This window comes from Antennarius striatus, chromosome 13 (assembly GCF_040054535.1).
Source record: "Antennarius striatus isolate MH-2024 chromosome 13, ASM4005453v1, whole genome shotgun sequence".
Taxonomy (NCBI): domain Eukaryota; kingdom Metazoa; phylum Chordata; class Actinopteri; order Lophiiformes; family Antennariidae; genus Antennarius; species Antennarius striatus.
In genome coordinates, this window is record NC_090788.1 from 12278900 (window position 1) to 12296202 (window position 17303).

At 40.0% G+C, this 17303-nt stretch overlaps 1 protein-coding gene across 4 annotated transcripts in view; it reads right to left on the reverse strand.

Moving 5' to 3' along the window:
- Window positions 1-16831, reverse strand: part of sh3pxd2b (SH3 and PX domains 2B) — a 30597-nt gene extending 13766 nt beyond the window's left edge. The window contains exons 1-7 of one of the 4 annotated variants that reach the window (XM_068330759.1): window positions 16362-16831; window positions 13896-13976; window positions 9727-9802; window positions 6607-6683; window positions 2091-2182; window positions 1023-1048; window positions 502-537 (exon numbers count right to left, since the gene is read on the reverse strand). In XM_068330759.1, coding sequence (XP_068186860.1) covers window positions 502-537; window positions 1023-1048; window positions 2091-2182; window positions 6607-6683; window positions 9727-9802; window positions 13896-13976; window positions 16362-16433 — 460 coding nt within the window. In that variant the 5' untranslated portion in view covers window positions 16434-16831. Of the gene's footprint in view, window positions 1-501; window positions 538-1013; window positions 1049-2090; window positions 2183-6606; window positions 6684-9726; window positions 9803-13895; window positions 13977-16361 lie in introns of all 4 variants that reach the window. The other 3 variants (XM_068330758.1, XM_068330761.1, XM_068330760.1) reach the window with 3 other exon arrangements.
- Window positions 16832-17303: the final 472 nt, after the last annotated feature.

Sequence of the window (17303 nt, forward strand, 5' to 3'; positions counted from 1 at the left end):
GATATAGAATAAGCCGTAAAAAATCAGCCAAAGCATGCAAATCACTGAAGGTGCTACCAAACAATTTTTTGGCACAGGTGTTTGGAACACAGGTCACATCGATAAATGGAGGTCACTATAAGAAGACATCCATGAGCATCCTTCAGGGAGCAGAAACAAATAGATTCATGAAACATCTGCCACAGATTCTCAATTCTATCAACACCCAACTAATATATTTAAAAAAATTCATCTTACGGTGGCATAAAAACAAAGAATAAGTTTTAACTTTTAAGATGGACTGGACTGTGAAGCTTGCCCAGGTAGCAGAAAAAGACTTAAATGTGTTCATCAAATGAGCCACACCAAGTTAAAGATCATCATCTCTAATGTAATGCCATCTTTAGACAGCCAATGCAAGCCCCACACCTTCAAACAGATCCACACTCCACTCGCTCAGATCAGAGGAGACCACAGCCCACTAGTAACCCACTGGACCCCACACACAGCGGTGTTTACTACCTCGCTTTAGGAAAGTAGCCGCTCTCTCCACAATCCCTAATGAAGGAAAGTGAGTGGTGAAGAAAACAGAAAACAATGACAAATGTAACTAGAGAATAATAGATTGAACAAGAGGATGGAGAGAATATAGGAAGATAAGAAGTAACAGTGGAGCAATGATAGCTTTTTGGCCAATGGTTCTAACGGAGTCAAAGTCTAGAAAAACAGTCTGAACACTTCTCTACTCATGAAACAAAAACATTTTTGGTAACCTTTTTTGTTAAACTGACCATTAGATGGAGATAACACCATTTTATATTATTCTAAAGAATGCATTTCCAATGAGATAGATGATTGATAGATAGATGAACAATTTATTAATCCCGAGGGGAAATTATTTACCCTCTGCTCAAATACAAATACAACACAGATATAATCATACATTACATGTAAAAAGCACTTTTTTCCATCATTTCCTGAAGGAAAAGAAAAACACACAAGACCTCCTAACCCTATTGAAAGTTCAAACACACCTCTCTTACCTGACTTCTTTTTTCCAATGGGTTCCCTGTTGAAGAGAGGGAATGATCACAAGAAGTGAAAGGAAACAAATAATGACAGCATTCATGACCTATGTTATAAATATAATGATTCACATCATCATCATCATCAATCACATAAGACAATCTTTTAATCCATACAAAAATGACTGGAAGAGTTTATTCTTGTGTTCCAGATTGTTTTGTCATTGTTTTGAAGCTTGTATTTCATTATATTATTGGGTGGTTGGTGTGGAAGATCGGATCAAGCATGGGGCGGCAGTGGCTCAGTGGTAGAGTAGGTTGAACAATGATTCAAGATTAGCAGTTCAATTTCCGCTTCTGCCGAGTCATTTGTTGTTGTGTCCATGGGCAAGACACTTCACTCTCCTTGCCTCCAGTAAGGCACTCGATGGTGTGTGAATGTGTGTGATTGTTCCGCTGGTGGTCAGAGGGGCTGTAGGCACAGATTGGCAACCACGCCCCAGGACAGCTGTGGCTACATACGTCATCTACCATCACCAAGTATGAATGACAAGTGAATGCATAATGGATCCAATGTAAAAGTAACTTTGAGTGTCCAGAAAAGTGCTATATAAACTTAATCCATTATTGTTTTTATTATTACATTTGTTTTCACAGTGGAATGTTTTTTGGCTATTTGAAAACAGATTGGATTCACCTTGGATTAGTCAGCATAAATAAACAAATGCAGCTTAGAGACGGATTTTCCTTACGGCGTTATTGCCTTATCTCTGTTAATGAATGTCTACAGTCTCTGCTATGACCCTGAGTGGGTTCACTTTCAGTCCAGTTGTGAAGCCTCTTTGGTGAGACCATTTGCGACTTCCACAAAGATTTAAATAAATGTAAAATATCTACATAAATAGATGTGCAAATGAGTGCAAGTGTGTGTGTGTGTGTGTGTGTGTGTGTGTGTGTGTGTGTGTGTGTGTGTGTGTGTGTGTGTGTGTGTGTGTGTGTGTGTGTGTGTGTGTGTGTGTGTGTGTGTGTGTGTGTGTGTGTGTGTGTGTGTGTGTATGTGTGTGCGTGTGTATGAGTGGTACTTACTCCTTGGGTGGGTTGAGGTCTTCTGGTCTGGTCTCAAAAAACACTCTGACCTCCTCGCACTGGGAGATGTAGACTGGCAGCTGAATGAGAGCCTGCAGGCAGAAGGATACCATGAAACTGGAGTCATTATAAATGCTGATTATTAACTTCCTTATCAACTACGTGGACATCTTATACAGTTAAAACAGTTGTGACAGTGGATGTACAAAATCAGGTGGTGTATATACTGATAATGATGCAGGAATTTGAGTTTGACTTAACAAAAACTCAAATCAAACCGAAGATAAAGAACATTTTCTTTTATTAATAACATTTAGCTGTGTAGCATGTGCACCCTTATATGGCGAGATGTTATGTATGTGTCTTGTAGTATTAATGTGAATGGATACAAATCTTTCACAATTTAAAAGAATCTTCTTTCTGCTGTTTCCTTCTTTCAGCCTGGGTTCAGTTCATTGAACTGCCTTGTCCAACTTCTCCCATTATGCGTCTGTGCAGGATTGCTATCATTTGTGAGATGAATTCTGACAATACAGCCAGCAATGGAAGAAAATGTACATCTCTGATGTTGTCTCAGCCATGGCTTGTCCTGTTATCACACAGTCTGTGGCCCTTTTTTTTGTAATCTCCTGAGTCTGTTTTATCTTTTCTTAGTCCATAAACCAATTAAGTGGCAGCAGGGGAAAAGACAATAACCAGAACATACTTAAAACAAACTGTCACCTGTGCTGACTGTCTCTCTTTTACTAAGAAAGAAAAGCACCCGCCCCCATCTCTTGTTTCTGGCAGGCAACACTGAATGCTATCCATCAACTCTCTTCTCTTGGCCTCTACCTCTGATTTTAATATTACTAAGTGTGTCCGTTCAGCTTTTTCAAGTAGTCTTTGTCAAACTCCCCTGCACACACTGACGCCACATCATGGATCATGATCAATGAATGGAGGTAAAAGACACAAACAAGTTGGCCTTGTTTTGTGTGTGACATCTGTCTTCCACACTTCACCATAAGCTCAGGCAAACAATTTTTCTTGAAGGAAAAACATGGGGTTCCTGCTGCAAAGTCATACAGTGCGTCCTGTCCATTTTCAAGATTGCTGATTCATGTATCATTTAATGCTGTCATATTATTACGCATCACTAAGATGAGCTCATATTTGACAGGAACTTCATTCATATCTTGACTCAGTGAAGCTTAGTAGCTGACTAAAGACTTCTTCCTGGTGACCTCCATTGGACTCTCTGATGTCTACTGTAGCTGTGTTGACCAAAACGCTGTGAGGTCAGAGTGCACCCTGAACCAGCTATCGCCTCTTTGGATTTATGAATCTCCTCATGTCAGCCTGAAACCCATCCACTCATTAGAATTCTCCCCAGGGACAAGATGGAGGAGGCACCTGCTACATTACAGTAAATGGACTTTATGGGGGCTCTTTGCAGCAGGCAGCATTAAGTTAATTGTGTACTCCTTTTCTTGCATATGTGTGTGTCCGTGTGTGTGTGTGTGTGTGTGTGTGTGTCTGTGTGTGTGTGTGCCTGGTTTCACCAAGGGAAATAAAAAGGGGTAATGAAATGAGAAATCTGCTTGTGGACTCCAATTCATTGTGAGTAACATTCCACATGTAGTCATACAGCAAATGAGATCCTCAAATCATCACCAACAAATAATACTGTGTTGCTGCACTGGTTGGTTTGACTTCACTTTATTGATCAATAAAAATGACTCTTTTACAAACACTTTTATTCGGATATTTTGAACACTGATTAATGAAGATCAGGTAGTTTTTGTTTCCAGTTTCATGTATAATGATATTTATCAAACTGTGTGGCCTTTCTAGTCCCCTGAGCTCAGCCGTCTGACTCTTTGTTAATGCAACCCATCCCTGACTCCACGTTTTCTTCTTGCTTTCTTTCTTTTCATGGGATTCTTTCCTGACCTCAATAAAAACATGGGACTGTGCAACTAGGGAAATTCCACAAGAGCCAGATTAAAGCTTCAGCTGTGCAGTAGAAGAGCTGAATCAGCTCCTCAATCAGAAAAACATGAGATTTCACCATGTCAACCTGACTGTCTGTGGGGATGGCTGAAAATGCAATTTTGCTTTGCTTACAGAGAGATTCAGATTTGTTTCAGCAGCAAATGTAAAACCAAGAATCCTCTGCTCCATCAGCACTCTGAATCTGACCTAACGTTGTATTGTCAGAGGACTGAAAAGGGCTTTTAAATCATCATCAGTATCATTATCATGTGTGGCATACATTTCTGAATGAAACGCCAGTGCTGTTCAGACACTATGTTTATTTGACTGAATAAAACTGGACTCTGTGCTCACTGAAGCTACAAGAGGGAGGTTTGGGCTGGATGGTGAGAGCTGGAGTCTGAGACTAGATGCTAAGGTTTGACATTTCCTCATCCACAGCCAATGTAAGAGAAATAGGCTGACATTTCCCTTTTAAACATCTCCAATGTGCTAATGGCCAAATATTAACAGTGAATCACAAATGCTGCACGTGCTTCTTGTATACACATACAAATTGATATTTTCAGTACCCCTCAACCCTAAAACAAAGCCCAGTCAACTTTGCCACTATACAACCCTAAATAGGTGAATGTAATGTTTGTATGTTTTCAGACATTTCCACAATAACATCTCTGACTGCGGTAAAGCCACTGGTGTGGCTCAGTTATTCCCATAAACATGTACGCCCACAGACAGGAACCAAAAACTATGTATACCTCCAACAAACTCATATTTTTTACCTAAGTGCTTAAAGATGTTGCAAAGACCAGCTGTGCATTCCTTTAACCCCAGCCGACACTGTGGAAAAGTTTTCCAGTACTCAACGCTGTTTATCATACATACACTTTTCTATTTACTTTTAGGAATTTGCAAACTGTTACTTTTCTTCGGAGACGAAGTTATGACAAAAAGTAACTCAGCACTGTATTAGGAGAGTTGTGTTGCAATTGTTTCTTAGGTGTGTTATTAGAATAGGTAAGCTACCCCATGATAAAATGAGACAGTTGGGAATACAAAGCATCATGAGAAAGAGCTGTTAAAAAAAACAAAACTTTTTTAAACATCTAGAAACGTCCTCTCTATGAGGGATGGATAGAAGGAAAACCTGTAAAATGTAACAATAGAACGACTTATGGGCAGCGAATGTGCTGACTGGAGCAACCTCAGCACTAGCAAACTCTTGAACTTGAGCAAAACCCTTTGCTGATATTTAACCATCATGGTATGAGATAGAAAAACACCTCACACTTCTGGTATGAAGTAATCACCGTCGATTGCAAAACACACCCATATCTTGGTAGCGGCAGAATAATAGCTGGAAATTAGAATTAGAGAAAGAGAAAACTATTGCTTTGAATTTACCTCAAGGACAAAACATCTCTTATTGCCAGGAGGGGAGGAAGGCCCATCTATCATAATGTATTCACTACAATCACTGTGGTTACCCTCTGTCAACTTGTAGCAATTAGCTGTTCACACTTGGTGGTTGCTTGGTTTCTATGGTTACAATTCTGCTTAGGCAGAGCACGAGAATGTTTGGAGGAACAGATGTATTTCTTTGTTAAGAAGCACGCAGTGCATATAATGGCCAGGATAATGGACAGGCTCTCCATCACCTCTGCTTCAAGTGGAAGGAGCTGCAGTACTTTGAATGGCATAACCCCAACACATTAGAAAAGTGGAGTCCATCCCGTCTGTCATTCCCAGTGATAGCAAATTCACAACAAACACCGATGCATTAACACACAGACACAGACACATATACACACGTACATACTGTATATACGGGTATGAATCATTGGGTTTGCCGTATCTTCAAAGGGTACACCAACATTTTCTTTTTTTTTCCCAAACACAAATTTTGCTGACACACCATTGGTCCCTTGAGAGCAATTCCATTTTAGTTGTGTAGTTTAGAAGGTTACAATCTGTTATAAAGCACCAAGAGAGCTTTTAGAGATGCCTAAGCAGGACTGATGCGTGCTGTCATAAAGCCATGTTCCATGGAGTTCAGTATAATGCCAATTTAGACGGTATACAGTCTACGGTATAAATCATACAAGACCAATGCAATCCTATTCATGTAGGTCTATTTGATTTGTCAATCCTGGTGTGGGACTATGAATATAAAGCTCATAAATCTCATAGCTAGAACGTCTGACAGTCTCCAGCGTCAAAAATGTGGGTTTCTGACATTGTCAGTTGTCAAATCTCAAACTGTGATGTGAAATCCAAGGCTAAACATGCCATGAAAGAAAAAAATAGTCAACTTGTGTTGCTCATGTTGTGTCTATACAAATATTATTCTCCACTTTCATACTCATCCATATGAAGATTCCATGTAGATGTAATACTCTTTTCATCTGACTACTTTTTATCTTGATTTGAATTCTTTGTCCTGAAGATGTCTTGCTCTGAAGTCAGTCTGACATTCATGACTACAAAAACACATGGCCAGTGCAGATTTTGAGGTTATAAAGTGGGTCTCTATACTCACCCTGCAATACTCATTGATGGGCCTTAGTCGCTTCATTGCCACATCTCTGATATGGCTCCTCCTAAACAGGATCTTTCCTATAATAAAAAAGGAAAAACTTATGAAGTCAACCATGTGCATTCCTACATTCCTTATAAACATTTTTATGTCAGGAATGTTGACTATCTGTGTTGGCATCGGCTTTGTTTTTAAAGATATAAATTTTATGGCATGCATTTCTCCACAACAATGAGTAAGAGTAAGTTGGTAAACCTAAGACTTTAGGACCTGAAGATACCTCGGATTGTGTACTTGTGTTCTACTCATTACAACAGCTGGTTTCTTCAATTCATTCAGAAAATAAAACCAAATGTAAGTAGGCAAGAGGGCAAAGCTGAAACTTGATCCTGACTGCTAATAGGATGTGTTTTGATTTGTTACTGCATTCCTGCCATCAAGGACTTATGGAATTTGTTATTTGTACTGTAGAGAGTGTCTGGAGCAGACCTGATGAAATATGAACCTATCTCTGAGGAGATTCCCACTGAGCAGTTAACCCCTTACAGCTTCACAATGTGTTACATTTTGTTATGATTACTTTGTCCTCCTGTATTGTGTGTATGGGTGAGCATCAGATGTATTGATAAAGAGATCCAGGCCATGTTTGAGATCGCCAACATCTGGTTATCAATAAAGTACAGCCGTATTCTTCATAACGAACACTCTTAAAAAGGCTTTAACAACAAGACCTTTAAAAACCAAGACCTGGTTCTACCATATTCCTCCAGCTCCTCTCTCTATATCTTCCTCCCCTCCCCGCTACTCAAACAGAAAGCTTTCTTGACAGTTTTCCAAAGCTCTCAAGGGTCATGAGTAAAGCACTGACTCAACACTGGTCACCGTGTATGCACAGCGGCTCATGTGTTCACCCAAGACCGGACCTTGTTTGGGGACGCACAGGAGAAGAAAAGAAGACTGTCATCTTGCAGTCTTGGCTGAGGCAGAGTTGACTTTACGGCAAATCTTAAAGCCAGACCTGACTAAGGATATCAACCAGTCTTTGTGCTATTGGAAAAGTGAGGGGCTAATTTGAGAGAAGACACGGATACAGACGTGAACATGAGGGATGCTGTTACACACCTCACTGCCAAAACCTATTAATCACTTACTCACTCCTAGTGAATGATTTTGTAACAGCAAGGATCAAGAACTTCAAGTTTTGCATTTGGTCTTAAGGAACTTTGTATAATGCAAGACAATTAAGTTAGGTGACTGGAGAGCTGCACCCACACATAACATGTTGTTGTTCTTGTGAATGTATTCTACAAGGAGTAAGATATTCAGGGACATGAAAAGTATGAGTTTTTAATCTGATACGAGAATGAGGCCTTCATGGAGAAGAGCAATGAATATTTTCTTCTGAAGATGAAAAGACGACAGTGACAGACCTGACTTATTGAGGTTTCTGCTTGTCCTAGAATCAAGGTCACAAAGATCTCCGAGCAAATAAGGCAGTTGAAAAAGGTGCATACTGACTCTAAAGAGAAATGGGGATTCAAAGCAGTCAGCCTGAGTTATAAGATCATATCCTTATTCAATTCTTAAATACAAAGTCATGCCTTTGTATATACTATATCAATCCCAACTGTATAAACAACGCATGGGCTCTTTTTTTTTGAAGGCTGACCCACGAACACTTCCTTCACATGGAATGTACACTTTTATCTAAACATAATGCATGAATCTCTTTTTAATTATAGACTAAAACCCTGGAGAAATTCTAGACTATGAAAGCATGCAGGCTTTGTTGTCACGGAAGACAGCAAATAAGTTAAAACAATATGAGGCAAAAACAATCACAGGTGGGGAAGTGTGCCAACAAGAATTTCACTTCATAAGAGAAGGTTAGCTAACTATCTCTCAGAAAGGTTTGTCATTGATCAAGGACTTAGGAGTAGAAGAGATCATTGAGCAACAACATTGTGCCACAAAGAAAAACCTCTGGAGATCCATATTATGCCCAACAGAGTATTGATTATCATTAGATCAATATTAAACATTCCCTACCTGAGATCACATCTGATCAAAAGACTACAAAAACAGAGGAATAAGAAGTATCAGCAAAACACCTATTGAAACACAAAAGTTCTTAAAAACCTTAGGAGCTCATCGATAACCTGAGATCAAGTCTTAATTTCCCGAATATTACTAAGTATGTGTATATATATATATCACCTGCATATCACCTGCAGCAGCCAAGGCTAATGTTGATATGCCTGCAGCCAGCGACAGAACTAACCAAGGCATAGACGCTGATGCAATCCTTTCATTGATAGTTTAAAAAGTTGTTATATAAAACTTTTTGATAATATCATCTAATCTGAACAGTTTTTCTTGTGTCCAAATTTCAGTTTGGTATGATCAGGCAATATGCTTGTAACATGCTAAAATATGCAATATATATGAGACTATTTTTGTTTTTTTGAGGCAACATTTTTTGACACGGGTATGTCCTCTAATGTCTGCCATTCCTTTTTAGATTTATACTGTACTTACATTTTTACACTACAGAGAGAGAGAAAGGGTGGGAGGGAGATAAAGGGGGGGGGGGAGAAAAGTATAAAAGGAGTGTGTCCTTGGATACCCGTATCATTTTCCACTGAAGTGGGAATCGTCCCCAATCCTTCATGCAGAGTCCTGTGATTTCTATCTTTGACTTTTTATGTCTTTACAGCACCACAGGAGCCGTCAGGGGTTTAGTAAGGTTTAATAACTTGTTTAGGGTATTTCAATGGTCACTTTATATCTTAGGAAACAAGAGCAGGAAGTAGAAATAATTCAGGTTAAGACAGTAAAAGTAGGAAATATGTAGTAGTGGACTGGTGTAAATGAGAGTTTCTCATACTACAAATAATAATGGATAATGTGTCCCAATGGTCCTAATGCTTTGTGTGATTGTTATTTGTAAGGATGAAAATGGATAGTATCTTTCTATGTTTCCCTGTTCACTTTTTCCTACTCGGAGTTCATCAAGAAGTCTTAGTGTGTGTGCATTCTGTCAATGAGCCAATGTTTTGTGTGTGTCTGTGTGCTACTTCATCATTTGTAAGTCTTGGGGATGTTATAAGTTGGAACTCTTACCTGGTAGGAATGGAATGATCCTGCGCTTTGGGTCTTTCTGGCCTCCTTCCACTGGGAATTTATCCAATAATTCCATCTGACAGACGATGATAAATTAAAATGTGTTGGGAAAAAACATGTCCACTCTCACACATACATAAAAACATTACACATTACACATTACACATAACAGGAAAGCTGAAGAGGACAGGATCACATTTTCACTCATCAAAAATTCATCCCAGGAATCTAGCCAACAGAATAAGGCCTGCCAGTGACTGGGAATGTACTGAGCAGATGGCACGGTTTTTCCCTACTTCATATGCTTCTGCCACAGAGGAGCTGTTAGCATGGTGGAACATTTCCATAACTTTTTCATAATTTCCTAATAGATAACTGTCTTCCCATTTCTTCTGATCAGTTTCTTCTTTGTCCCTGAAAATGTTTTAAAAAACAACTTTTTTTTTCATGATTCTACTAATTAGAAGTCATGTTTCATTTTGACCAAGAACTTCTCCTTTATTCATGACTCTTAAAGGAATCATTGTGCCTCTGTGAGTTTGGGTATGGTTGCTTATATGTGTATTTGTGCTTGTACATGTGTGACAATGCATCTTTGTATACATTCCACAGAGCTTGGGCCAATAAAATGACACCTGGCCATGTTAACCAGTGAAGTGCTAGAGCACTTCCTTAATTATTACACTTTACAAATTGTGCCCCACCATGGATTATTTTATAGTATATGAGTTAAAACACCATAAAACCTCAACCCAAAAAAATAGCAACAATCTGCTAGGCTTCAGAGTCAGATGCTTCATCATTGTCATGTCATGTTGAAAGAGACAGACAGATACAGACAGAAACACATGGGAGCTGATGCCCCCCCCCCCCCCCCACACACACACACACACTGTAATTGTTCCAATGTGTCTGAATGTGAACTCAGACACACCCAGTTTCTTTGTCTACTCTAAACCTTCTATCTACTCTGTAATCAGAGCCACTTGGACACGAGCAGGCATCAGGAGAGAGTAAGGATGTCTCTTCAAAATACAAAGTACATCATCCACCTCACACCAAATACTCATTTCACACTTTATAGGCAAGTGCAGAAGGTTAAAAGAGACCGCTGTTAAGAGAGGAAAATAACTTTTTTGCTGGACACTGGTGAGTCAGTGTCCAGCAATCTTCAAGGACACTATAGCTTGTCTAGTCTATATCCACTTTACCAACATCATCATCCTTCAAACTGAGGCCTATGAAAGATCTGAGGCCAGACTCTTTTGAGAGTATAAAAGACACAGAACAATGGCTGTTCTCTTTTTAACATATTCAACTTAGTAGTCCTCAGATTCTTTCACCCAGGCTATGTATCCATCCTTGAAATCTTTTTAACCTTTTGTGAACAATGATACACCCCATACTTGAAGGAGGCTGAGTAGTTAGTCCATGAATGTTATTCCTCATTGGTTACCGTCGGTCAAAAAGAAATGTTACCATTTCAAAACATTGCAATGGAACTATAAACAATGCAGGGGCACAAAACATGAATAGGCTCTTTATCAGAGGTTAGCTGATAAAATTTCCGGGATTCCAACTTGGCTTCTTTTTCTCTAGGCCACATGTGTCAAACTCAAGACCAAATGTTGCCCGCCACGTCATCTTATGTGGCCCGCGATAACAAATCATAGTGTCTAAAAGTAAATAGGTCAAAAATGTGCTTTGACCAAAACTACATTTTCCGCAATGCGGTAATTAAGCCCATTTTAACAATGAAAAAAACAAGGTTTTGAACAAGGTTAATGTCCTAACTTGTGTTTGATGTTATTTTTCTTTATTCAGTTGGCAAGTTTGATCCTTGATTGATGGAGTCATGTGGGTTTCATAACCTGGCAAATTAAAAGATTTTTATGTTATAACAGAGAATCAAACAAACATATTTTTTTTGTGCAACTGTAATGTTTGTAACTTCAATAAGTGATAAATTCAGAGTTATTTAACATTAAGGAGTAGTTACATTTATCTTACATTGCATTGAGTTACGTTTAGTTACATTTATAAGTTAAATATTGACCTTTGAGGACAGCCATTATCCTGATGTGGCCCTTGGTGGAAATGAATTTGACACCCCTGCTCTAGGCAATACCAAAGACTCGAGGTTTCTTGTGATATGCCAGTGGCAAACATAACAGAAGATAAGGGGCTACCTTTTAATTTCTCAGACTGGTGTTGAGCAATAAAAGCCTACCCATAGAGTAACACCATAACAGGAAGCAGGTGAATGGTAAGACAATGGGGAGAAAAAAATCAGCGGGGAATGCCCGTCTGAAAATATCTCATACATGCTAAAGTGGCTCAATTCAATTAATTGAATATAAGTCGTCTGCAAACTGTACTTGTAATTTGTTGAGGTATTTAAAAAGAGTTTATGCTAAAGTATGGATGAAATGTGAGTCCTTCAAGAAGTCAGCCAGCTGACGTGTTCTCAAGGGTTTATCACCAATGAGGCACACGACGACGTTGTGGCATCACTGGGGTGGGGGCGGGGCAACAGCACGATTAAGAAGTTGATCGCTGAATTCAAAAGTCCACGAGACATCAAGAATCTAAGAGACAGCATCGACACACAATAAAATGTTATGTATCTTTAAATCAATGTGATTTGCAGAAGAACAGATGCAGTCTACAGTTGCAAAAATTGGAAATATCAAAGGGCTTAGAACCAAGGTGGAGCTGGTGAGTCGTGACTATAGAACCAAATAAAATGAAAGTAGTGTTTGTGATGCAGCTCATGACATAAAATACAGAAAAATCCCAGTCTTTTAGAAATGTGATTGCATGTACCTGTATATGTGAATCAAGATCTACATGCATTCATTTATCTTCCAACCCGCTTAATCTGCTAACGCAGGTCGCGGGGGAGCCTATCCTCGCAGTCTCAAGGCGTGAGGCGGGGGGCACTCCGGGCACGACGCCAGTGTACCGCGGAGCCACATAGAAACAAACAATCATTCACACACACAGTCACTCCTATGGTCAATTTGGGACCGGCCAATCAACCTGAAGCACAAGCTTTTGGACGAGGGAGGAAGCCGGAGAACCCGGAGAGAACCCACGCAGACACGGGGAGAGCATGCGAACTCCGCACAGAGCGGGACCCTGACCCGGGTCCACCGTGTTGTGAGGCGGCAGCGCTAACCACTGCGCCACCGTGCCGCCCTCAAGATCTACATTTTATTATAATTAATCATGCAGCTCCATCTCTATGCACCGCGAATACTGGCTAGAGAAAGTAACTGGAGGAAAGGACTGATGAAAATGCGAAAGGTTTTTATCAACCGACTTGGTTGTAGGCCCCCAAGCGAGGGAGATTGGAGTCACCCGAAAGTTGTATGTATGATCTTTGAGTCGTTTGCTCCTCACAGTCATTTGCATGACTGACACAAACTTCCTGGACAAGGAACTCAAAACTGCTTTGTATATGAAGGACACCTGATAACAAACGTTTCCTCTATTGAAGGATAGCCATTCCAGTTTCACGCAGATCGTGGCTGTCACCCCTCGCTCTAAAAATAATGAGTTATTTTATGAGTACGGTTGTTAGCAGTTTTGTAGGTTTACGTCATATCAATTAAATTATATTGAATTTTTCCCTAAGTACAGTATTATTAAAAAAAATTGGAGCTCATGCTTTTTTTTACCATCCAAATTTAATAAAAGGAACATAACTTAATTAGGTTCGGTATTATTTTTAGCATAAATTAATTACATGCTAATTAAACACAGTTGCCTGTCTTGGTTCATGGAGTCCATGCTCTACACTCAGATGCCACCATAGTGCCAGATCCATTACCTTCTGAAAGAGGAAGAGAAACTAGACACTAATTTCATTCCTTTCTTGTGCAACAGCCTACCATGATGTTCGAGGATGATTCAGACATTTCTGTGGTCATCAGTGCGGTAGTCACATTCAATCACTGTCCTCAAGTAACTTCATTGGGACATTTTCCGACTCTGCCTGAAAAATATTTATTGGTGCTTTTTAGGTGGCACGGAGAAAGCTTGGTTAGAAAGCAGAGCTCGAGAAGGACGGTCCTGAAGGAGACTTGCATTTTGTCCCTGGTCCAGGCTAGCCTTTGCTGATGGGAATACACACTGTTATGTATAGACAATGCAAAAACACTCACCTGCAAGTCAAAGAATTTGCTGTAACGTCTGTAAATGATTTCTGTACTGCCATCACTCCAGGATACTTTGATGATATAAACCTGGCAAAGCACAAGACAAAACTTACGGTTAAGATTTCCCTGACAAACAAGAATAAATTACTATTACTCAACAACTATCACTACTGGAGAGGGTGGTATACGATATAAAGGTGAAGAACATAACATTAGCAGAGTTATACTACCTTTATTAACTTTTTAAATCCTTAGTTAATTTCTGTTAATAAATTCTAAATGAACTTATATGTTATGAAAATAAGCAGTCTTAAAAATTATAACTCTGTGGGAAACACTGCCAAACTTTGTACTGTCAAGAGAAACTGAGCAAAGGAAACATCCCTTTTTGGAGTTGACATGAAAATATAACCAAAGTGTCTAACCTAATCGTTGCAGTGAAGCAGCAACATTGGGTTTTTTATGTTTGCTATTAAAGTAAAAACAAGAGACAGAGACAGGGAGGTGGTTGCAGTGTCTGGATGACTCTGTTGGCCCCAGTCCTAGATGTGCTCAGGCCTTGATATCGGCTTAAGTACACTGGAGGAAGACATGACCGATGGATGGACCAACTACAGGAGCCACAAAGGCCAGGAAAGTAATTGTTTTCAGTTGACACAGTGTACATTCGTCCCAAACTAAGAGAAACAGTATTGAAGTGTTTTATCAAATAAGAGAGAAAACCTTTGCATGCTAAAAGCTTAGTCTTTAAGATGTTCTAACTAACGTTACATCTTAAATTGAGTTCAATCCTGTGGCTGTGGGGATGAAAACAAAAGCCATCCCTATAGCTGTAAAAGCTTCACTTGTCAATGTAACAGTAACACAGGCAATACAAATTATCAAAACCAGATTTGTTTTTCCTTTCTGCAACAGGAACTACAACTGCAAAGCAGACTAGAACCAAGGCAGAGACTGCAACATCCCGTGACATCCCTGAATTCAATATTTTACACTGACCTACTTTCATAGATCAAAGCACTAGCTTTGATATATGGTCTTACATTGGGCTTCTCCCTCGTCTTTCTATCTTATCCAGTTCATGAGTGTAGAAAAGTTTAAATTTGACCTTGACATAGTTTTCTCAAGGTCAAGGGCATCATTTCATTTTTATCCCCTTTGCCACCTGAGTAATGTGCTTTTAGTTTCATCTATCTGCAACAGCTGCAAAGATGTTTGGTGGACTAACGGACAAACGAACGAATGGATGGACGGACAAACACAAGAACACTGACAATTACAATACATCACCGCTTTGAAGCAGGATGTAACAAACAGATGGAGAAGACACAGGACCTCGAGAACTCTGTGTCCTTGACCACTATCACTCACAAGGAGATGGTCCGTTAGCCCACAAATAACTGTCACAGATTGCCAGAAACCAACACAAGCATAAGGTCACCTGCATGGCTACACCCAATTTGTTGAGTAATGCCAACACGACTAAGGCCTTACTGTTGGCTATCAAAACCCTGTGAGATCATATCATTCACTTTAAAATGAATATGGGTACATTAGCAGCCATCTCTCAGCACTCACTCACTGAGGCGAGAATCATGAAGACGCCATTGTTTATGAAGTGAAGTAAAGCAAGCAATCAGTTTTTGTCCATCTGACATTCCTGTCTCAAACATGAGCTTTTGAACAGTGTGAAAATGAAAAACAGCCACACACTAATTGCCTTTCTCTCCCGATTTTTTCCACTTGCCCCAGTTATGGATCTGGATTCGTTCCCTAACCTGGTATAAACAGTACAGTATTCTGCGTTCTGGGCCCTTCTATAATGAGCAACACGTGGCAGCAAGAGATGCGTTCAGGGGATTCTGATATGTTTACATTCACTTCAGCACACATAATACTTGCTGATTATCACATGAAAGTACAAAAAGCCGTTGAGAATCATGAGTCAAACGATCCAGATCTATTTGGATGCTTTAGGTCTAGACTGAAGGCAATCCTGATCGGAACCTTTCGAACTGAACTGGATTTATTTGATCAAAAACTCCGATATGTTCTGCTGATTTCATTAATACAGAGGATGACACACGAACTATAACATAGTATGTATGTCGTCCTCCAAGGAAAAGAAGAAACGAAGAATAAACCAAACACTAGTTTAAACACACTGACTCAAAGAAAACGACTACCTACACACATAGTGTCAACTTATTCGACATATTTTAAAGCTTCATTTAAATCTAAATTACGCTTTCCCCGTCCCTAATTTAGGTGTTGCGATCGGAGCATTAAAAGAAAAACAAGATTTGGCTCTTGAGTAAGTCTAACTGTCCATTCTTGGTTAAAAAAAATGTAATTTGACACTCTTTGTTTTGTCTTCACCGGACAAGGGAGGAAGAAGAACTACAATATGTCACCGATCCGTCGTTGACTTAGAGCAGCGATGTGTTATTGTGACCATGAAACGAGGCTTACGTAGTGTTTGTTCGGATTTCTCCGCTTCTGGACATCTTGCACTGTTACTTCTTGCACAGTGCGCCGCGGCATAATGTCCTCGTCTTCACGCCTCCCGCTAAAAAGAAAATCAGAATTCCGTCTTGGGTTTTAGGGATTGAACCTGGCTGTAGAAAAAAGTTTGCACGCCAATGTCTATTTGTCATCCGCGCCGTTTGAGATCCACAACCCCCCTCAAATGCAACGAATATTAGATTCTTGAACGCCGACTGTAAAAGTCAGTCGTCCGGTTTGGTGTCAATCCGCTCTGAAATTACGATAAAAAAAAGTGGTTTCTTCGGTTTTCCGTGCCCTGCCCCGTCCTGCTGGGATCTCCCACCTATACGCCGGCCTATCCCAAATCGCCCACTCCAGTTAGAGCGGCTGGGACGTTCCAGGATCCAAGTCCTCCTCCTCCCCCTGCCGCCGGGCTCCGAGCAAACCACAGCCTGGAGGATCACTGAGCCAAAGTCTGCGAGCTTAAAGCTGTAGTCACGGTCTTCTGGGAGGATTTCTGATTTGCGTGTGTCAAATACATTTCATACTGATAGTCCACAAAATAAATGGATTGGAAAGGTGAAATCAATTGGGCAATAACTTCAGAAGAGGCTTTTATGGGAAATATTTGAGACAGAATTCAAAATCAGCATTACACTCAGAGGCTCAACTGTAAGAAGCATCTGAATATGATCTCATATGGTCTCTCTCTCTCTCTCTCTCTCTCTCTCTCTCTCTCTCTCTCTCTCTCTCTCTCTCTCTCTCTCTCTCTCTCTCTCTCTCTCTCTCTTTTCCTTGACCTATCTCTGTCCCCAGTGTATTTCTCTTTCCCAACCAACAGGTCAAGGTGGATGACCGCCCTCCAGAGCCTGGGTCCTGCCAGGAGTTTCTTCCTCAATGAGGGAGTTTTTCCCCGACACCGTCGCT